This window comes from Chiloscyllium punctatum, chromosome 15, assembly GCF_047496795.1.
Source record: "Chiloscyllium punctatum isolate Juve2018m chromosome 15, sChiPun1.3, whole genome shotgun sequence".
NCBI lineage: Eukaryota > Metazoa > Chordata > Chondrichthyes > Orectolobiformes > Hemiscylliidae > Chiloscyllium > Chiloscyllium punctatum.
In genome coordinates, this window is record NC_092753.1 from 7,023,397 (window position 1) to 7,047,165 (window position 23,769).

The window sequence follows — 23,769 nt, forward strand, 5'->3', positions numbered from 1 at the left end:
GGGACAGTGAGTAAACTTAATAGGGAGTTAGATAGATTTTTAAAAATTGGTAATGGGTTGAAGGATTACGGGGTGAAGACCGGAAAATGGGGGTGAGGGCATATCAGCCATGATTGAATGGCAGAGCAGACTTGATGGGCCAAATGACAGAATTCTACTCCTTTATCTTATGAACTGATGTTTTGATTATCAGCAAAAAAAAACACCTGGTTTATTAATGTCCTTTAGGGAAAGGAAGCTGCCGCTCATACCTGGTCTGACTTACAGGTCGCTCCAGACCACACAGCAATGTGGTTGACTCGTAACTGTCCTGTCGGCAATTGGGAATGGGCAATAAATGCTGGCCCAGTCTGTGACCACCCCCCTCTCCCCAAACCCAACCTTTCTGTGAATTAATTTAAATTGAGTACAACATTTACAATGAAAATATTAAACTTTTATGTTCACAAACCTATCATGTTTCAGATTTTGATCACCATACAAAAAACAAGGAATGAATTGAGCTTCAAAAATACTCATTTATAATCACCTGCTTAAAAACAGTTTTAAAAAGATGACCACTCTTGAAGGGAAATAGTTCATTTTCACTTCTCACCAGCCCTAGTAACAATTGTTTCGCTCTTGAACACCACCCACAACCACTAATGCGATGCATTTGCTATCTTTGCTTGTTGCCAATCCTCTATGACACATCCATATCTTTTTTTCAGGGTTAGTGGTGAATCATATCGCCTGGTTTTCCTATCAGATTGTTTGTTTCAACTGTCTTCTCATGAATTATCTTAACTGCAATGAAGTTAATTTTTAAATGTCACATTGGTGTCCATATTTGATAAAGTACATTTGAATCATTTCAAAGAATATTGCTTTGATCTGCATGATGTTCTATGAATTCTGTGATATGATAAAACATTTCTAACATTCTTTCTGTAACATTCGTACTGAGTCAATTTTGAATTTTTAACCATTGAAGTTGCTCCAGTTATGAGAAAGTATTCCTTCACCTAAATTAATTTACATTCCTTGCTTTATAAGAAAAGTCTGGCACTAAATATTACTTTAATAAAAAGAGAAATCAAAAGCTAAGTAATACAACATTATGGAATGTCTGATTTAAACCCTTTCCTTCCAGATAGAGGGCAATATCTAAAATCCAAGTAGTACTAAGAGAATAGTTGGACATGGAGTCAATAGATGTGAAGCTGGAAAAGCATAGCAAGTCCGATAACATCTGAGGAGCTGGAAAGTCAACGTTTCAGGTCCTAACCCTTCATCAGGACTGGAGAGGGGCAGGGTGACCCAAAATATATAGAGGGAGGGGATGGGGCTGGGGAAGGTTGAGTGGATGCAGTTAGGAGGTTGTTGTGAATTAGAATTCAAATCCCTATTGTGTGGAAACAGGTCCTTCGGCCCAACAAGTCCACACCGACCCTCCGAAGAGTATCCCACTCAGACCCATTCCCTTACATTTATCCCCGACTCATGCACCTAATCTATACATCCCTGAACACTATATGGGCAATTTAGTAAGGCCAATTCACCTAATCTGCAAATCTTTCAACTGTGGGAGGAAACTGGAGCACCCAGAGGAAACACACACAGACACTGGGAGAATCTGCAAACTCCACACAGACAGTCGCCTGAGGCAGGAATCGAACCAGGGTCCCTGGTGCTGTGAGGCATGCTGCCCTGGTGGGAAGGGTGGAGGGGGTAGGTGAGTAGCAAGATGGACAGGTCAGGGAGGCGAGGAAGAGAGGTGGTGCTAGATGTGGGTAAGGCTGGGGGAGGAGGGATTTTGAAACTGGTAAAGTTGATGTTAAAGCCATCGGGCATTGAGCTTCCCAGGCGAAAAATAAGCTGGTGTTCCTCCAGTTTCCATTTGGCCTCACTGATAGTGGAGGTGGACAAGGATGGAGATGTTACCAGGGGAGTGGGAGGGGAATTAAAATGGATTGCAACTGAAAGATTGGGTTGGTTGATGTATGCAGATCTGACAGAGATTCACCTGCACTTCATCCAATCTCATCTATTGCATCGTTGCTCCTGACGTGGTCACCTTTATATTGGGGAGACTAAATGCAGACTTGAGGACTAGTTTGTAGAGCATCTGCACTCTGCACCCATCAACCAACCCAACCTTCCAGTTGCCAACCATTTTGTCACAGGCCAAATGGAAACTGGAGGAACCACACCTTATATTTCGCCTGGGAAGCTTACAGCCCAATGGCTTCAACATTGACTTCGCCAGCTTCAAGATAGCTCCAACCCTCTTCCTCGCCTCCCTGATCTAACCTAACCTGTCCATCATCTTATTGACCTGTCCCCTCCACCCTTCTGATGACTAATCACAATACTCCCCTTCCTGCATCCACCCATCACCATCTCACCTACCTTTCCCTTAGTCCCACCCTGATCCCTCCATATACTTATGGGTTCCCTCCCCCCTCCCCAGTCCTGACGAAGGGTTTCAGCCTGGAAGATTGACTTTCCTGCTCCTTGGATGCTGTCTGACCTGCTGTGCTTTTCCAGTCTCACATCTATTGACTCTGGCATCTGCAGTCCTCACTGTCTCCAGCAGAACATAGACATCTTGACAAGAGACATTATGAGCATTGCAGCTTGCTGGAATATGAGAATTTTTGCCTCTGTCCTCTTGAGTGCAGCATGAATTCCCCATTGAACAGCAGTTTTACCTTTAGGAGCACTTTGCAGAATTTCAACAACATCTGAACTATGGATATGAAGGCACATGATCTAATATCTGGCTTCACAGTCATAGCTTAAAGTGTCAAAAATATGAGTTTACCTTACTAGCTACATAGAGTCATAGAGATGTACAGCACGGAAACAGACCCTTCGGTCCTACTGGTCTATGCCGACTAGATATCTTAACCTAATCTAGTTCCATTTTGCAGAACTTGGCCCATATCCCTTTAAACCCTTCATATTCATCGACTCATCCAGATGCCTTTTTGAATGTTGTAACTATACCAGCCTCCACCACTTCCTCTAGCAGCTCATTCCATACACGTACCACCCTCTGTGTAAAAAAACATTGCCCCTTAGGTCTCTTTTATATCTTTCCCCTCTCACCCTAAACTTAATGTCCTCTAGTTCTGGACTCCCCACCCCAGAGAAAAGACCTTGACTATGTATCCTATCCATGCCCCTCATGATTTTATAAACCCATATAATATCGGCCTCCGACGCTCCAGGGAAAACAGTCCCAGCCTAGTTAGCCTCTCCCTATAAATCAAACCCTCCAACTCTGGCAACATCCTTGAAAATCCTTTCTGAACCCTTTCAAGTTTCACAACATCCTTCTGATAGGCATTTTTGTTTTTGCATGGAAAGGAAACAATGACTTACGCAGCACCTTTATCAACACTTGAAACATTAGGCTATACCTGTACTGGCAGTTTGAAAGCCAGCTGTGTCTCATCTCTCATCTCAGCATTTTGTTGATAAGTTTAAGTTCCTTGCCATTCCCTTTCTAATGACCTGTCACACATCTTGACATGAGTTGGAAAGAATGGCTACCTTTTGGACTAAAAGCTCTTGCTTTTTCTCTGGTTGAGAGCATGTGATTTCAAGTGAGACATAATAGCATTTCTATGACAATGCATTACAATTTATAAAAAAAACCCTGTCAGAATGCTTTTGAAATGCGTGGACCTAATACTCTTTCAAGTCTGTCCCTTCAAGGGCTATCCATTGCATTATTAGGATGAGTTGTAATGAACATTTTTGTGTCCCTACTGAGAGTTGAATTCTGTGATTAATTCTGATGTTCCCCTTTGTAAAGATCACTTATTTTTGGGATTGTGTGGATGAGAAAAGGGATGGAGATGCTGCATTTAAACAGGGAAACTGGAAGATATTGCAGTATTGAATCTAGTTACTGGAACATATTGCAATTTATAACTACAATGTTGCCTTATTAAAACAGAAGGGAGAGAATGCTGAACTCGTTGGCTTTGTGCATGTATTCAGGACAATTTTGACTAGAGTTAGTCCTTGGTTTTCTTTTTCAGTTGGCCATTCTTGTGGGATTAGAAGGCTCAGAATGGTAAACCACTTGATTGGTTCTTGGAAAAGTAATTACATCCCTGTATTTGGAGAAACACCTAGTTTGCAAGGAGAAAGCACCTCAATCTCTTGCTACTCTCTTAAGTGGAAAAGTTACAAAAAATCTCAAGAGCTCTTCTCATTCACCATTTTGTCATAAAATGCTCTCTGTAAATTGCCCATCGAAAGGATAAAGAGAACACACACTTTAAGATACTGAAAGGAGCAGATTCTTAACCAATGAATGAAAGACAGCATTGTTATGTAAACAACCTCATCTCATAACAAAGAATCTGAAGGATGCAAAAGAAAAAAACATTTTGGTGCCTGTGATCAGAACTGCTGCTTTTTGGTTTTCTACTCCGTACAATACCTATATCATGATGTTGAGGTGCCTGTGTTTGACCGGGGTGGACAAAATTAAAAATCAGGCAACACCAGGTTATAGTCCAACAGGTGTATTTGGAAGCACTAGCTTTTGAAGCGCTGCGTCTTCATCAGGTGGTTGTGGAGCAGAATCATAAGACACAGAATTTATAGCAGCGGGATTGCAGTGTCGTGGAATGTAATATTAAACAGGTTTAGTTTAAGTCTTTCACCTTTTAGAATAATCATGTTAGTTTCAGTTCCTTCATATGTAAATTCCAGAACTTTTTTAAAGTTACATTCTAAAGATAGCTTTAACAATAGATGCCATCTCAGCTCACCTAATGCATCAAAGGTGTGAAGTTAAGGTCTGACTGTGTCCCAGTGTTCAAACTGGTTTTATTTCTAGAGTGGGATTTACAGAGTCCTACATAGATTTATACAGTGTTTGAGCAAAATAAAATGGAATTCTGCAAGTACAAATTCACCCCACAAACTTTTATGTATGTGTGCGTGCAGGGGAGACAGAGAGTGTGAGCATGTGGGTGTGTGTATGTGAAGATGTGGGCACCTGGGATGTAGGATAAAATGGCTGAAGGAGCTGCACAAAATGGCTTCTGCATTGTTAAATTTCACTGAACCAGACAAAAACAAGAAACCACAGACTGAAGATCTGAACCCCCCCAGGGGGTCTCGGTTCCCTGATCGGTCAATAAACATACCTGTAAACAACTCTTTGTCAGTCACACAGGCAATTGTTTATTCTTTGGTACGGCTGGGTTGGTAGACTCTGATCAGCCTGGAAGTATGAGTACTACTTGACCATCAAAAGAATCTGATGACTTAGAGTTTGCATAGGGTTTATATACATTGTTCATAGTCAGACATGGAGCATGATTGTGTGATTGACAAAGAGTCATTTACAGGTGTGTTTATTGACCCAATTGCAGCACTGAGAGGACCCCCCCTGCTGGGTTCAGGTCTTCATGTGGGGGGGGGGGGGGGTGTGTGAAAGAGTGTAATTGGGTATACTTCTGTGAGTGGGTGCATGTGTGGATGTAAGTGTGAGTATGAGAGAGAGCTTCTGTATGAGGGAGGGTCTGCATGAGTGTGTGTGCAGAGAATATATAAAGTGGGGTCACCTGTAGTAGACATGAACCAAGGTTCCTGGTTGAGGCCATCCTCAAGGGTTCTGAACTTGGATATCAGCCTCTGCTTGGCCAGTTTGCATTGTTGTCTGTTCTGAAGTCCGCCTTGAAGGATGGTCCCCTGTGAGTTCCAACATGCCACAGTGAGAAAGTGTAATGATCTCCTCAGGAGACCGGTTACCCTTTGTTGTCTAGTACTTTCTGGGAGCTGAAAAACTACGTCATGTTCTTCACAGCCAACAACACGATGAGGATGAGCATCTCGCCAAGATCTTCCCCACGCCTCCAAATCTTGTCTTTAAACAACCACCAAACCTCAGACAGATCATTGTTCGCAGCAGACTTCCCGGCCTTCAGGACATCACCATACAACCTTGTCACGGCAGACGCTGCAAGACATGTCGGTGTCAACTTGGATACCACCATTACACGTGGGGGCACCTCCCATGTATGCGGCAGGTACTCATGTGACTCGGCCAATGTTGTCTATCTTATATGCTGCAGGTGGGGATGCCCTGAGGCATGGTACATTGGGGAAACCAAGCAGAGGCTACAGTAGCAGATGAATGGACACCGCACAACAATAACAAGCCAGGAGTGTTCCCTTCCAGTTAGAGAATACTTCAGCGGTCCGGGACACACTGCCTCGGACCTTCGGGTGACCATCGTCCAAGATAGACTTCAAGATAGGCAACTACGCAGAGTGGCTGAGCAGAGGCTGATAGCCAAGTTCAGTACCTGTGGGGATGGCCTCAACTGCTCCAGGTGACCCCACTGCACTATACACACTCTCTCACATGCAAGCGTGCACACAAGTTCTCTTACAGACCCACACACTTACACAGACCCTCTCTCATACACTCGCACTTGGACCCGCCACCACCTCGCCGCCCCCCACCCCCCCCATATTCACACCGACACACGCACCCTCTCACAGACTTATACCCCACTACAGGCACACACACGTGCGCACACACTCTCTCAGACACTTGCAGTCACTTGGTCTCCTCTGCACGCACACGTACGTAAGTTTGTGGGGTGAATTTATACTTGCGGAATTACATTTTATTTTGCTCAAAACTGCATAAATCCATGTCCGATTCTGTAAATCCCACTATAGAAATATAATCAGGCTGACCTAACATTGGGACACAGTCAGACCTTAACTTCATACCTTCAATGCATTATGTGAGCTGAGATGGCATCTATTGTTAAAGCTATCTTGAGAATGTAACTTTTTAAAAAAGTTCTGGGATTTACATATGAAGGAACCAAAATTAACATGATCATTCTAAAAGGTGAAAGACTTAAGCTCAACTTGTTTAATATTACATTCCATGACACTGCAATTCTGTTGCTATAAATTCTGTGCCTTATGATTCTGCTCCACAACCACCTGATGAAGAAGCAGTGCTTCAAAAACTAGTGCTTCCAAATAAATCTGTTGGACTATAACCTGGTGTTGTCTGATTTTTAACTATATCATGTACCTTTGCATGTGTTTGTGTCTGTATGGGATTTTTATAAAAGGGATACAGTTAAGTCATAGACTTAAAAGTTAGCGAATCAGGTTTCTTTCTTGCCATTGATTTAAAACAGTTTGATTAGAATAAATACCTCTTATCTTGTTGACAAACAAATATGGTTTGCATATTTTCTTAGCCTGAATTAGATAGGTAGAATTGGGCAATTTGGAGGTTTATTTAGTTTCACGTCACTGCAGACTCTCGGAATAGTGAGACTTGATTCCTCAGTGAGTGGTATTACCTCAGTGAGAGGTGATGCCTTTTCAGATCTGCATTGGCATATTTCTGGTAGTTCTTGCATAACTTTCATAACTTAGATGATTGAAGTCATTAGTTGGGGCTAAAGAATGGGAGGTTTTAATTAGCTAACTGATCCATTGGCTTGAAGACCATATTTTGCAATGAGTACGACACAGAAGAATTTTGATAGGTGTTGAGAAAGGATAAATTCTAATTACGTGTGTGTAATTTTAAAGTTGCTTCTTGGTGCATATGACCTTAATCACAGTCTGCAGTTTATGGAAACTACTGATAATAAAATCTTGGCTTATGAAATACTATAAAATGTGACACTGATTTGTTTCTTACTTTTCAATTTGTTTATTTGCAGGTGAACCGGGGAAAATTAAGCAAACAAAAATGCCACTGTTCAAATCACACAAAAGTCCAGCAGACATCGTGAAAAATCTCAAAGAGAATATGGCAATGCTGGAGAAGCAGGATATTTCCGACAAAAAGGCTGAAAAGGTATGCAATGTTGCTTGAAAAGGTGTTGTCATGTGGGAGTAATGTTGCTCTATGCATGAGTGAAAAAACAACAGTTGTGTACTTGAAAGCTGACAAAAGAAATTTTCCAGTATCCTTGTCATGTCATTATCAAAGTACCAATATTCTAGAATTGAATAATTAGGCATGTTTTTATGTCAGGTTTTAAAATATTTTGTTCAGGTTTCATGGAAGAAAAGAACTTGTACTATATAGTGCTTTTCCAGCGAGTTGCTTTAAGATTAGATTAAATTACTTACAGTGTGGAAACAGACCCTTCGGCCCAACAAGTCCACACCGCCCCGTCGAAGCGCAATCCACCCATTCCCCTACATTTACCCCTTACCTAACACTACGGGCAATTTAGCATGGCCAATTCACCTAACCTGCACATCTTTGGACTGTGGAAGGAAACCGGAGCACCCAGAGGAAACCCACGCAGACACGGGGAGAACGTGCAAGCTCCACACAGTCAGTCACCTGAGGTGGGAATTGAACCCGGATCTCTGGCGCTGTGAGGCAGCAGTGCTAACCACTGTGCCACCGTGCCGCCCATGGTTCAAATGAGCAAATAAGGCAAACATATATCAAGTTAATAAATGACTGGCTATTAAGTTTTTTTGGTCATCACTAACGTCTGATATGTCAAAAATAGCTGAATATTTAAACAAGTCTACATTGTAATTCTGCACTTTGCCGACCTGCCGTCCTCACTTTCTCCTAGACTGTAATCCAAACCAGTCAAGTCTGTTGGCTCTGTATTCAATCTTGAAAATTGCAGGTATTGGTCATAGTTGCCTTAGTCCCGGAGGACCATTACACTATGCTCTCATTAGAGAGAGTTGGTGATTAGTTAGACCTGAGAGTGAGAGGCAAGGTTGACAAGGCAGGAGTGTCATGGTGATCTTAACCCTCGTTTTGCAACACAAGCCAGTAACTCAGTTAACTGAACTAATCAACTCGCATTGCCACTATTGTGACCCTGAGAAGAGTGCAATGGAAATTGAGTCCCAGTATTCCATGAACTGTACCACCGTATACATGTCTTAATTAATCCTCAAAATGGCACATTATTTAACTTTATTGCTATTATCTAGACCAAAACAACTTTCACCAGGTTTCTACAATCAACACAAAAATAACTTTTGTTAAGAACAAACTAAATCTTTAAACAAATTCTTTAAACAAGTGCCAAAATCAGTTAATACCTAAGCTACTGTGTACTCCTTAATTCTTACACATTCATACACCGCATAAGACACAGCTTTGCAGATATATTGTTGGTGATAAAATAAGGGTAGAATGAGTTGATCTCTCAGTTCCTCTGATTTCTTGTTGAGGAAATCAACTTGTCCTCTGTGATGAAAGACCCGCTACTCAGGTGGAAGGTCAGTTAGATCTTTGGATCGTGTCAACAGTTCTGCATTTGTTTAGAGTTTGAGATCGGGATTACTGATGTATGAAATTTTCTGTCTTGCTATTCTTGTAAAATTGTGTATCTGAACATGATTGTTTTAGCTCATGAAGGTCGAAAGGACCTAAAATTACATGTCACTTTGCAGCTAAACTGCTAACCACGTATTGTCCTCATTTATTCAGATAATTGAAACTAATTTCAAGTTTTACTTTTAGCATTTGAAGTGATATCTATGGATGCATTTTTTTTGAAGGCCTAATCAAGTTTTATTACATGAAATTTGGGGAATTTATTTTTGTTCCTTACTGATAATTCAGTGATTGACTTCTGAAATTCCATCCTTGTTCAACAAAAACTGAAAATCGGTTGCTTTGGTCCTTTATACAGGCCGAGATATTAATAATATTAACAGACTGTGTGAAGATAAAAATTCAATTCTTCGAACTGATCGTGCATTGAGTTCCTATTCTTGTCAGACCCGGTTCCCAGCAGCAGGTTCAAGAACAATATTTGAATGCATTGTGTACATCCCTTTCTCAACCTGCCTTTTGCTTGAGAAATTGTTTTTTTTCTCAGGGGGAATTTAAAATGGTGACAAAAGTTACTTGAAAACGGTGGGGCCAGGGAGTCATCTATTCTTGTGTACTGTTGGTTCTGATAGTTCCATTCTTGTGTTATAAGAAAATTGTGAAATAGTAGTGCCATTTAAACTAATAGGGCTGGAAACCCATTACATCCAATACATGGAAGGAAAGTTCGCGTTCTACAAAGAATGGTCCAAAGTCTTCAATTGTGTTGAAACAACATGTGTTATAGCAGAATTGACTGGTATCTAAGGAGCAGCTCCTACTTTTCCCAGACTTTTAGGCTAGTATATTTCTATCTATTTTAAATTTAAAATCTTTTCGGTTAGTTTTCCTTCAATCATCTGTTGCTGGCATTTTAAATATTGATTCACTGGTATGTTTTTAGGTGGGACAACAACTTTTTCTAGATCATTTTAAGTACTGAGACTAATGTCCTGTCAAAGGGGTAAATGAACGTAAACATGAATGGGTGCAGTTAGCTGAGTAGTTCCTTTGTAGACCTGTTAAAGTGAATTAGTAACTTAATTAGTAGAATTAGATGGCTTTTGTTAATGACTTCTGTAATCATATGGAATAAAAATAAAGATATTTTGCAGTCTTTCAATGTGCAAAATTTTCCATGAAGAGAATTAATTGTATATGAAGTTTCTCTTAAAACGTAGTACTCAAGTTCTGAAACTAGCAAAGCAATTGTGGATGCAGAAAATCTGAAATAAAAACTTAAGTGCAGGAGACAATCATCATCCATGGAGAGAGAAACAGAGTTAATGTTTCAGGTTGATTCCATCCACATCCCCCCCACCCCCCCCACCCCTCCTCCACCCGCCACCACCACACAGCTGAAAGACTGTAGTAAAGGTGGCAGAAAGACGTCATAATACAGTAACAGGCTGGGTATCAAAATGATTTATTAGCTGCAGTATGTTCGGAGTATATTTAACCATATAAACAGCAACAAAAGGATTTGTTTGAATAACAGAATATGACAACTGAAAAACAACAGGTTGCAGTAAAATCATTGTATTCACAAATTCAGTTTGAAATGTTATGTCTTTTGTAGTTTTAAAAACTGTTTTTCAGAGAATAAATCCTAAACCTCTACACTACTGAATTGTGCACGACTGGTAATTTTAATGGGAACCTGTGTATGTAATCACAAAGGTTTTGCCACCAAATTTGTCCTCTGTCAAGTAGAAATTGACTTGTACTAAGTCAGTGAAATAATAATATTTAGCTTCCTGTTAGGAGACTAAATGTAAAGGAGACCCTAAGTTGTGGCATCATGTGATAAATCTGAAGATTTGCATTTGTACATTGTGTGGATTTGGGTATTCTGCCTGATTTATACAACTGGGTGGCTTGTGAGACCATTGCAGACAGCAAGGTGGCTGATTTTTAACTGTTGAGGGCCTGGATTCAAACATAGGCTAGATGTTTAAGAATGAGAGTTGATGCCTGCAGAGTGGCAACATAGCCTCCTGTCTGCTGTGCAATGTTATAAGTTGCCTCTGCAACTGATGCTGCTTGTTAGAGTCATATAGTCAGAGATGTACAGCACGGAAACAGACCCTTCGGTCCAACTCATCCATGCCGACCAGTAATCCTCACCTAATCTAGTCCCATTTTTCAGCACGTGGCCCATATCCCTCTAAACCCTACATATTCAAATACCCATCCAGATGCCTTTTAAATGCTGTAATTGTACCAGCCTCCATCGTTTCCTCTGGCAGCTCATTCTATACATGCACCATCCTCTGCATAAAAAAGTTGCCCCTTAGGCCCTTTTTATATCTTTCCCTTCTCACCCTCAACCTATGCCCTCTAGTTCTGGACTCCCCCACCCCAGGGAAAAGACTTTGCCCTATCCTATCCATACCTCTCATAAATTTATAAACCTCTATAAGGTCACCCCTTAGCCTCCGATGCTCCAGGGAAAACAGTTCCAGCCTATTCAGCCTCTCCCTATAGCTCAAATCCTCCAACCCTGGCAGCATCCTTGTAAATCTTTTCTGAACCCTTTCAAGTTTCATAACATCCGGTAGGAAGGAGACCAGAACTGCATGCAATATTCCAATAGTGGCCTAACCAATGCCCTGTACTTTGTGGTAGTTAAATGTGTTTAGTGTCATTGGCTGTGTTGGGACAGATGGGGATGGAATCAATGGAAGCACTGATGGATCATAAGTGCTGGAAGATGATGTATGAGTCACCAATGCCAAAAGGTTGAAGAGAAGTAACTTAGCTGTTGTGATGCTATTAACAGCTTGGAATACTTGTGCCTCTCTGAGAAGAAACAATGTAGCTTCATCTCTGCTTTAAATCGTTCCCCCACCAAAAAAAACATTACCTAGACTCCTCCACATCTACCATTTAAAGCCCCATCATAATCTCAAATTTTGTATAAGTCACAGGTTGACTGCTTTTGGAGGAAGGGTAATTACAGTTTCTTTCAAAGGAGTAAAGCTAAGATTGGGAAGTAGAATATTTAGCAAAACAATGGCTTTTTAAGAAGACAGTTATGGGGGTGTTTGGCAGAGTCAATCCTTCCCTCAATCTGATGCCTTTTTGGAGACAAAATAGTGAATCAGTATGTGGATGTATCTCCTAGAGAAGGTGCAAAACATGACCTATTCTTGATAGATAAGGGAGGGCAGGTGACTGGGATATCACTTGGGGACAGTGACCATAATTTTATTAGTCTTAAAATAGTGATGATAAAGGATAGGCCAGATCTAAAAGTTGAAGTTCTAAATTGGAGGAAGGCTAATTTTGACAGTATTAGGCACAACTTTCAAAAGTTGGCTGGTGGCGGATGTTCACAGTTGAAGGGACGGCTGGTAATGGGAAACCTTCAAATATGAGATAATGAGAGTCCAGAGAGAGTATGTTCCTATTAGGGTGAAAGACAAGGATGGTAGGTATAGGGAATGCTGGATGATAAGAGAAATTGAAGTTTTGATTAAAAAAAAGAAGGAACCATATGTCAGGTATAGACAGCAGAGTGAATCCTTCAAAGAGAATAAAGACAGTAGGAGTGGATGTAAGAGGAAAATCAGGAGGCAAGAAGGGGATATGAGATATCTTTGGCAAATAGGGTTAAGGAGAATCCAAAGGGATTTTACAAATATATTAAGGACAAAAACATAATTTTGGAGAGAATAGGACCCCTCAAGTATAAGCAAGGCAGCCTATGTGTGGAACTGCAGAGAATGGGGGAGATACTAAAAAAGTATTTTGCATCAGTGTTTATTGTGAAGAAGGACATGGAAAATACAGAATGTGGGGAAATAGATAATGACATCTTGAAAGAAAATCCATATTATAGAGGAAGAGGTGCTGGATGTCATAAAATGCATAAAGGTGGATAAATCCCCAACATAGAGATGTACAGCACAGAAACAGACCCTTCAGTCTAACTCGTCCATGCTGACAAGATATCCTAGCCTTCTCTATTCCCATTTGCCAACACTTGGCCGATATCCCTCGAAACTCTTCCTATTCATATACCCATCCAGATGCCTTTTTAAATGCTGTACTTGTTTTCCCTGAGTATTGGAGGCTGAGGGGTGACCTTGAGGTTTGTAAAATCATGAGGGTCATGGATAGGATAAATAGACAAGGTCTTTTCCCAGGACTCCTTTGTGGGGGATTCCAGAACTAGAGGGCATAGGTTTAGGGTAAGAGGGGAAAGATTTTTTAAAGGGACCTAATGGGCAACTTTTTCATGCAGAGGGTAATGCATGTGTAGAATGAGCTGACAGAGGAAGTGATGGAGGTGGGTACATTTAAAAGACATCTGGATGAGTATATGAATAGTAATGGTTTAGAGGGATATGGGCCAAGTGTAGCAAGTGTAGATTAGGTTAGGATATCTGGTCAGCATGGATCTCTGACTCTATGTCTATATAATTAATTAGCTCCTCACATTTGGCATCAAAAGAGGGAAAGACAGGAGCAGGACATCAAAGAATGTAATCTGTAACAAAGAAGTTTCATGCTATATATGTCTGATCATGGAGTCTTCTATAACTTGCCAGTAGAGTGACAGAAATGACAATACTTGAAGTTCGATTTGCCAGGGAATAAATGACATAATATTCAGAAGATCAGGCAGCATCAGTGAAGAAAGAACAGTGTTTCTCTGCAAATGCTAGCTGAATCTTCCCACCATTTTCAGTTCTTTTTACTTTAACTTTTCAGCATCGACTATATTTTGCCAGTGAATTGTGAAACTTGTGTACCCCAACGTCTATGACTATATGGTGTGCATCACAAAGGTTAGTGACAGGGATCAGAAGATGCAAGAACGCCCTTGAGCAATGATGACTGAAGCAACGCAGATCTTTAGTGGAACAATGGATTCAACAATTTTGTGTTGGGCTAAGTGACAAGGAGTTGGACATGAGTGGTTGTGCTTGTGAGAAAGTTGTGTTTATGTAAATTTCTTCCTCTCCACTCCAACCCCAATCCCTTCTATAGTAAAAGTTGTGAATACAGAGATTAGAGATGAGCCAGAAATTATGAAAAGGAAAGATTGGAAATAATTGAAAATGGTCTTGTCATTGACATTTTTAGCTTAATCTGGCTGGGACTACGGGACATTGGGTCAGGGTGGTAAAATCAAAGAGAAATGATAGGGTTGGGATAAAGAGGAGTAGGAATTTAAGGGTGAAGTTTGCAGATTAGTCATTCTATTTACAGGTGAGAAGATGAAAATGGAAAAGAGATTTCAACAAAAAATTGCCAAGAGGCTTTGGGAGGGTGACATGGCATTAAGCCAAGGTAGTGGTTTGGGCATGGAAAGTTTATTTGGGTGGGGTAAACTCTATTAAGAGAGAGAATGAAATATTGCAGATGTTGTCAAAAGGGTGTGTGAGAGTTTGTGTATGCTGAAAAATGTGCTTTTTTGTGTCAACTACCTCAGATTTTGCTGTAGTTTAGAGTTATATTTCTGGTTTTTGGATTGACACAGGATCATGGACCTGTGATTGAATCAACACATGATTTTTATAATCAAATTACTTGATTGTAGGCAAAATTTTCTTGTTTTCACGTTCCTTCTGTAATATTGCAACAGGACAAAACTTGAGAGCTTGGTCAGCTTCATATAATGAACCTAAAGTAGCTTCTGTTTTGGGTGTGTCTTAGCTCTTCTTTGTCCTTTTACATATTCTTGTTTAAAATAGCATGTATATGTGCAATCACATATCCATTTACATTTGTCTGATAGGACATTGATAACTAGCATTTATTCTGCACCATGGGAAACTGACCACTATTTAGTTCAAAATGCTAATAGTACTGTTGAGTAATTTTTAAGGAAGTAACACCCAAACATTTTTTTTTAAATTGTAAAAATTACAGGTAGTTTCTCTTTCATCTGGAATCGTTTGGCCTCAGATATTAAAGCTGGTTGCTGTCACTTAAAATAATTTATGTTGGTTGTTAAAGACTTAGAAATAAAGCTTCAAGAGTCTTGTGTGATCATCTTTAAGGCTGGAATTTAGGAACAAACAATTGTGAAGGATGGACAGAAGAAAGCACTAGTATCCCCCACAATTGAGATGTCATTTTAAACTGGTGAGATTATTGGCCAAGAAAGCCTGCTTGAATATAATGCTACCCTGTGTTGAATTAGCACTGCATTGTAAATCAATGGATGAATAATATTTAAAATTAAATAAAACATTTGAAGGCTATTTTAAAAATATACTTTAAGGTCTTGTTTCTGCAGACTGTAGGTTTATTTCCTGAATTTAGGCCCACTCCCCACTAATTGATTCCCATATGATATACAAGGACTGATAACTCAAATAAATCAGTTTTGAAAACTGAGTGCTATCATCAGAAAATTAGGAATATGTTAATGTCAGTCAATCTGTCTCAAGTTTGGTTCAGAGATATAAACAACAACTACAGTGCCTTATGTAGAGGATCATCCCAAAATATTTCACTACAAAAAAACACGGTCATATGTATTACTGTGGGTAGCCAAACATTTTGTCAATGATTTGAGTTGTATGAAAGGTTGTATTGGAGGTGAAGAAACTGATCTCCATTGGAGGCACCGAAACAGCAAAAGGCATAGTTGTTTCACGTGGTTTGAAAAACTGAGCATTCAAAGAGAGATTCAGTGGAATTGAGTTACGTACTAAAAATTGGACGTGGCAACAGCTTTCAATCGCTGGAGCACTGGAACCTGTTCTGGAGGACATGTGTGGCATGTTTCCATCATAGCAAAAGGAATTTAAATTGAAGGAATAAAAATAGCTCAAATTAAAATCTAGAATCCGTAATGGTGACTATGAAAGCATTGTCTTAAAAACTCATGTGCTTCACTAATGTTCTTCAGAGAAGGAAATTGGGCATCCTTCTCTGATTTGGCCTACATGTGATTGCAGACTCACAGCAGAATGGTTAACTCTTAAATGAACTCTGAGTGGATTATCAAGGCATTTAGTTCTAGAACACTTGGAACAGGGCAACAAATCTGGTCTTGCTAGCGATGTCAGCATCCCATGGAAGAATACATTTTAAAAAATGTGTTTGAGGAATGTGGATGCCACTGGCCCAGACAGCATTTGGTGCTCATTCCTAATTGTCCTTGAAGATGGTGGTGAACCACTGCAGCCCATGAGCTGTTATGAAGGGAGTTCCAAGATTTTTACTTGGGCCAGTTACAGGCAATTACTGTCTAAAGTTTGCTTAATGTGTGATATGGAGGGGGAATTTGCTGATGATGGTTTTTCCATTCATCAGCTATCCTTGTCTTTTTAGGTGATGGAAGTTGCAGGTTTGAAAAGTGTTGTTCAGGTAGCCTTGGTAAGTTGCAGGAATGCATCTTGTCAATAGCTGGTTTGCTCAGTTGGCCAAATAATTGGTTTGAGATGTGATGTTAGTCCATGTTCAAATCTTGTATTGACTGAGATCATGCAGGCCTCACCTGTTCAACCTCTCCCCCTCGCCTGAGGCATGGTGACCTTTGGGTTAAACCACCATCAATCATCTCGCTGTCTCTCTCTTTCTCTCTGAGAGGGCAGCACTATGGTCATTTGGGCCTTTCTTTTTGGTCGTGTTGAGAGTGTGCAAGTTGAAAGTGTAGGATGGGGTTGAGGTGGGCTGTTTTGTCATGAACCATGTTGAGCTTCCTGAATGTTGAGTGGAATTCGATTCATCCAGAGAAATGGGGGTTATTGCATCTCACTTCCAATTACTATTTTGAAGATGTTAGGTAGGTTGTGGGCAGTTGGGTGGTAAGTTACTAATTACTTCACAGTCTCTGACCCATTCTTAAAGCCACTGTATTTATATGGCAAGTCCACATCCATTTCTGTTCAGGATGTTGATAGCGGTTTCGGTGATAGTGATATTATTGGATTTCAAAGGGAGGTGGTTAAGTTCTCTTGCTGGAGATGGTCATTGTGTGACATTTGTGTGTACAAATGTTATTTGCCAATTATCAGCCGAAGCCTAAATGTTGTCCAGGTCTTGCCACATATGGACACAGACTACTTCAGTCGCTGAGGCATGGTGACCGATACGGAGTATCATCCGACTTGGAAGGTCTTAGTTAAAGATGGTTGGGCTGAAGAACTCCTACATTGGTGTCCTGGACTGAGATGATCGAGCTCCACCAATCACAGCCATATTCCACTTAGCCAGGTATGACTGCAATCGGTGTAACCAACCTTGATTTCCTCAGACTTCAGACTTGCTCAGGTGCCTTACTGCCACACTGAGGCAAGTGATGTCTGATGTCAACAGCAGTCACTCTCACTTCACCTCTGAAGTTCAGCTTTTTTATCCATGTTTGGGCTAAGGTTTTAACAGCTGAGTGACCTTTGTGGAACCCAAATTGAAGATCAGTAAGTAGGTTATTGCTGAGTAAGAGTAGCTTGATATCACTGTCAGCCACTTTTCTATCACTTGGATGATGATTAAGAGTAGATTAAATAAGTTGTAATTGGCTGAGTGGTATTTGGCCTGATATTTGAGAACTAGACATGCATTTTCTATGTTGTCAAGCAGGTGTTAATGTTATAGTTATTCTGGAACAGCTCTTCTGCAGGGACATGGCTAGTTCTGGAGCACAAATCTGTTGTCAGAAACATAGATATTGCAGTACCCAATGCCTTCAGCCATTTTTTTGATAATATGTGGAATGATTTGAATTGGCTATAGACTGGCATATGCATTAGCAATGGCCACTGATGAAAGTCAAGATGGATGCAAATTATGTCTCCTTCTCTTTTGCACTAATGTGCAAAGCTCCCTCATCATTGAGAATAGAGATATTTATTGAACTTCTTCCAGTGAGTTGTTGAACGATCCACAGCCATTCACTACTGGATGTGCCAGGATTTGTTTTATTGTGGGATCACGTAGTATGGCATGCACGTAATCCTTTGTAGCTTCACTAGGTCGATACCTCATTATTTAGGTATATCTGGTGCTACTTCTGCCAGGCCCTCCTGCACAGTTTGAATTGTTAGATGTTTGTGCTATTTAGCATGGTGATGGTGCTGCAAATCATGGAGAGTAGCTGAGCATGAAGATTGCAGAGCCGTGCCCAGAAAATCTCCCCATTCTGACGGAAAGGAATCCAGGCCAGTTTCAAGTCTAGTGCTAACAAAGCAATGAAGAGTAGGGGCCTTCATTCACTCCCTGAAACTGTTGTAGGATTGTGAGGTGGTCAGTCCTATCAATACTGTCATGGGCAGATGTATCAATGAGTGGGGATTTGGTGTGGACAAGGTTTTTCTTTCCTCTGAATACCTTGTCCTCTGTTGCCAACCCATTTGAGCAGCTACCCCCATTAGGATTTAATCAGCTTGGTCAGTAGCAGTGCTACTGAACCACTCTTGGTAATGGACATCGCAGAGTAAACAGGCAGGAGGCTGGAAGAACACAGCAAGCCAGGCAGCACCAGGAGGTGGAGAAGCTAATGTTTGGGGTCTAACCCTTCAACGTTGGCTTCTCCACCCTGGTGCTGTGTTCTTCCAGCCCCCTGCCTGTCTACTTTGGATTCCAGCGTTCGCAGTTTATTTCCACACCTAGAGTACATTCTGGTCCCTAACTACCCTCAGCGATTGTTCCAATGAATGTTCACTGGGGGCAGAGTATTGAGTTATCAACTGAGGAGTGGGATTGATGGGTTTAGTAAGTGGTAATCAGCAGTAGGTTTCTTTGCCCACATTTGACTTGATGCCATGAGGCTTCATTGGGTCTGAGTTAACATTGAGGACTCCTAGGCAATTCAGCCCTGAGGTATAGCACTGTTGCTTTATCTGGGATTTGTCTTACTTGTGTAACAAAGCATATCCAGAGATGGTGATGATTGTATCTGGGCCACAGTAACATATGATTTAGTGAGTAAGACAATGTTGGGGCCTTGCCAGAGATTTCCTCAAAGTGGCCTGTGAGTGAAGAATTTGTATAGGTTTGTCTGTAGCTCCCATTTTAATTTTCGGATGTGTCAATTTAAAAGTAAACAGTGTAACTTTATTTTAAACAGGATGGAAGATTTAGTACGCTGTGATTGTTGAAAGTTTTATATAAGCAAAATGTGTTGAAGTTATGAGTTAAAACACATAGAGTCATAGAGATGTACAGCATGGAAACAGACCTTTCGGTCCAACTTATCCATGCCGACCAGATATACAAACCCAATCTAGTCCCATCTGCCGACAACCGGCCCATATTCCTCCAAACCCTTCCTATTCATATACCCATCCCGATGCCTCTTAAATGTTGCAATTGTACTTGCCTCCACCGCTTCCTCTGGTAGCTCATTCCATACATGTACCATCCTCTGTGTGAAAACGTTGCCCCTGAGGTCTCTTCTATGTCTTTCCTCTCTCACCTGAAACTGTGCCCTCTAGTTCTGGACTCCCCTACCCCAGGGAAGAGACTTTGTCTATTTATCCTATCCATGCCACTCATGATTTTATAAACCTCAAAAGGTCACCCCTCAGCTTCCAACGATCCAGGGAAAACAGCCCCATCCTGTTCAGCCTCTCTCTATAGCTCAGACTCTTTAACCTTGGCAAGATCCTTGTACATCTGTTCTGAACCCTTTCAAGCTTTGCAACATCCTTCCAATAGGAAGGAGACCAGAATTGCACGCAGTATTCCTACAGCGGCCGAACCAATGTCCTGTAAAATGGCAATATGACCTCCCAACTCATGTACTCAATACTCTGGCCAATAAAGGAAAGCATACCAAACACCACCTTCACTATCCTATCTACCTGCGACTCCACTTTCAAGGAGCTATGAGCCTGCACTCCAGGGTATCTTGTTGAGCAACACTCCCAAGCCTTATCATTAAGTATATAAGTCCTGCTAAGATTTGCTTAAAACTAAACTAAACTAAACTTTCATCTGCCACTCCTCAGTCCATTGGTTGATCTGGTCAAGATCTTGTTGTAATCTTCTCGCTGTCCACTACACCTCCAATTTCAGTGACATCTGCAAACTTACTAACTGTACCTATTATGCTCACATCCAAATCATTTATATAAATGATGAAAAGTAGCGGACCTAGCACCGATCCTTGTGGCACTCGACTGGTCACTAGCCTCCAGTCTGAAAACAACCCTCCACCACCATCCTGCCTTCTACCTTTGAGCCAGTTCTGTATCCAAATGGCTAGTTCTCCCTGTATTCCATGAGATCTAACATTGCTAACCAGTCTCCCATGGGGAACCTTGTCAAACGCCTTAGTGAAGTCCATATAGATCACATCTACCACTCTGCCCTCATCAATCCTCTTTGTTACTTCTTCAAAAAACCCAATCAAGTTCATGAGACATGACTTCTCATGCACAAAGCCATGTCGACTATCCCTAATCAGTCCTTGCCTTTCCAAATACATGTACATCCTGTCCGTCCGGAATTCTTCCAACAACTTGCTCACCACTGACATCAGGCTCGCTGGTCTATAGTTCCCTGGCTTGTCCTTACCATCTTTCTTAAACAGCCAGGAATTCCCCGGCTGTTCTCTGTTTGGCTTGTCCTAGATGCATGGCACTCATCCACTCATTCAATCAACAAGCACATCGACCTGGACCAATATACCGGCCACTGCAGCGGACAGCTGGAACTGACAACCGGAAGCGGCAGATACAAATCACTATAAATGCCAGAGGAAACATCACAGAGGCGCTTCACAGGAGGCTCCCATTCACTGAGGATGTCACCTAGACAGGGGACGAAACGTCTGCAACACAAATTCCCAGCTCGGTGAACAGAACCACAACAACGAGCACCTGAGCTACAAATCTTCTCCCAAACTTTGAACATTCCTAATCTTCCATGTCCTTTTCCACTGTAAACAATGTTGCAAAATACTCAATTAGTATATCCCTCTCTCCTGCAGCTCCACAAAAAGGTCATCTTGCTGATCTTTGAGGGGCCCTGTTCACTTGCTAGTTACCTTTTGTCCTTAATGTATTTATAAAAACACTTTGTATTCTCAACCCTATTTGCCAAAGCTATCTCATGTCCTTGTTTTGCCCTCCTGATTTCCCTCTTAAGTATACTCCTACTGCCTTTATACTCTTCTAAGGATTCACTCGATCTATCCTGTCTATACCTTACATATGCTTCCCTCTTTTTCTTAACCAAACCCTCAATTTCTCTAGTCATCCAGCATTCCCTATACCTACCAGCCTTTCACCCTAACCGGAATATATTTTCTCTAGATTCTCGTTATCTCATTTCTGAAGGCTTCCCATTTTCCAGCCGTCCCTTTACCTGTGAACATCTGCCCCCAATCAGCTTTTGAAAGTTCTTGCCTTATGCCGTCAAAATTGGCCTTTCTCCAGTTTAGAACTTCAGCTTTTAGATGTGGTCTATCCTTTTCCATTACAATTTTAAATCTAATAGAATTATGGTCGCTGGCCCCAAAGTGCTCCCCCACTGACACTTCAGTCACCTGCCCTGCCTTATTTCCCAAGAGTAGGTCTAGTTTTGCATGTTCTCTAGTAGGTACATCCACATTATTGAATCAGTAAATTGTCTTGAACACACTTAACAAATTCCTCTCCATCTAAACCCTTAATACTATGGCAATCCCAGTCTATGTTTGGAAAGTTAAAATCCCCTACCATAACCACCCTATTTTTCTTACAGATAGCGGAGATCTCCTTATAAGTTTATTTCTCAATTTCTCTGACTATTAGGGGGTCTATCCCAATAAGGTTATCATCCCTTTCTTATTTCTCAGTTTCACCCACATAACTTCCCTGGATGTATTTCTGGGAATATCTTCCCTCAGAACAGCTGTAATGTTATCCCTTATCAAAAATGCCACCCCCCACTCTCTTGCCTCCCTTTCTATCCTTCCTGTGGCATTTGTATCCTGGAACCTTAAGCTGCTAGTCCTGCCCATCCCTGAGCTGTGTTTCTGTAATTGCTATGGTATCCCAGTCCCATGTTCCTAACCATGCCTTGAGTTCATCTGCCTTCCCTGTTAGGCCCCTTGCATGGAAATAAATGCAGTTTAATTTATTAGTCCTACCTTGCCCCTGCCTGCCCTGACTGTTTGACTCGCTTCTGTTCTCACCAGTCTCAGATTGATCTCTTTCTTCACTATCTCCCTGTCACCCCCCCATCTTACTAGTTTAAATCCTCCCAACCAGCTCTAACAAATTTCCCTGCCACTATATTAGTCCCCTTCCAATTTAGGTGCAAACCATCCTCCTTGTACAGGTCGCTTCTACCCCAAAAGAGATTCCAATGGTCCAAAAATGTGAATCCTTCTCCCGTACACCAGCTCCTCAGTCATGCATTAATCTGCTCTATCCTCCTATTCCTGCCGTCACTAAATCATGGCACCGGGAGTAATTCAGGTATTACTATTCTTGAGGACCTCCTTTTTAAATTCATGCCTATAATCTCCCTTCAGAATCTCATCCTTTTCCCTTCCTAAGTCATTGGTTCCAATGTGGACAATGACCTCTTGCTGGCCCTTCTCCCCCTTGACAACTTTCTGCAATCTCTCTGAGACATCCTTGATCCTGGCACCAGGGAAGCAACACACCGTTCTGATTTTTCGCTGCTGGCCACAGAAACGTCTGCCTGAACCTCAGGTTAGAGAATCCCCTAACACAATTTATCTCTTGGAACCCGACGTGCCCCTCATTGCATTAAAGCCAGTCTCAATACCAGAAGCTTGGTTGTTCGTGCTACGTTCCCTGAGAATGCATCACCTCCTACATTTTCCAAAACAGCATACCTGTTTGAAATGGGTATATCCACAGAAGGCTCCTGCACTAGCTGCCTACCTCTCTTACCTTTCCTGGAGTTAACCCATCTATGTGACTATATCTGAGACTTTTCTCCCCTTCCTCTAACTGCCATCAATCACATACTGTTGCTGTTGCAAATTCCTCATTGCTTCTAACTGTCTCTCCAACCGATCCATTCAATCTAATAAGATTCGCAACCAACAGCATTTATTGCAGATATAATCTACAGTAACCCTTAAACACTCTTTCAACTCCCATATCTGACCAGAAGCGCATATCACTCTACTAAAGGCCATTTTTACTCCTTCACAATCTACACACCCAGAAAATAACACCGTCTTATTCCTCTGCAAAACACTGTCCCGGGTTAAATTAATAGTTATGGCTTATATTTTAAGTTTAAGGAAGAGACATATCTCAAACAACATAATCAAGAAAGAACCCACTCTACTCACTACTGCAGACTTATTGTCGGTCCCACTTAAAAACAATACACTTATCTACTTCTGTGCTGTGAACTTTGCCCAAACAGTTCCTCCAAGATCAGTTGTGAATTTCACTGTTTGTTAATTTTCCCAGATGCACTCCGATGTCCAGTGATTCATGAATTCAAACAGCAAAGGCAGTAACTGTGCAGGT

At 41.2% G+C, this 23,769-nt stretch overlaps 1 protein-coding gene across 1 annotated transcript in view; it reads left to right on the forward strand.

Moving 5' to 3' along the window:
- cab39l (calcium binding protein 39-like) overlaps positions 1–23,769 on the forward strand; it is a 77,840-nt gene that overhangs the window by 15,357 nt on the left and 38,714 nt on the right. Inside the window, exon 2 of the mRNA XM_072584552.1 lies at positions 7,719–7,855. Within this exon, the coding sequence (XP_072440653.1) occupies positions 7,748–7,855 (108 nt within the window). The 5' untranslated portion in view covers positions 7,719–7,747. The remainder of the gene's footprint in view (positions 1–7,718; positions 7,856–23,769) is intronic.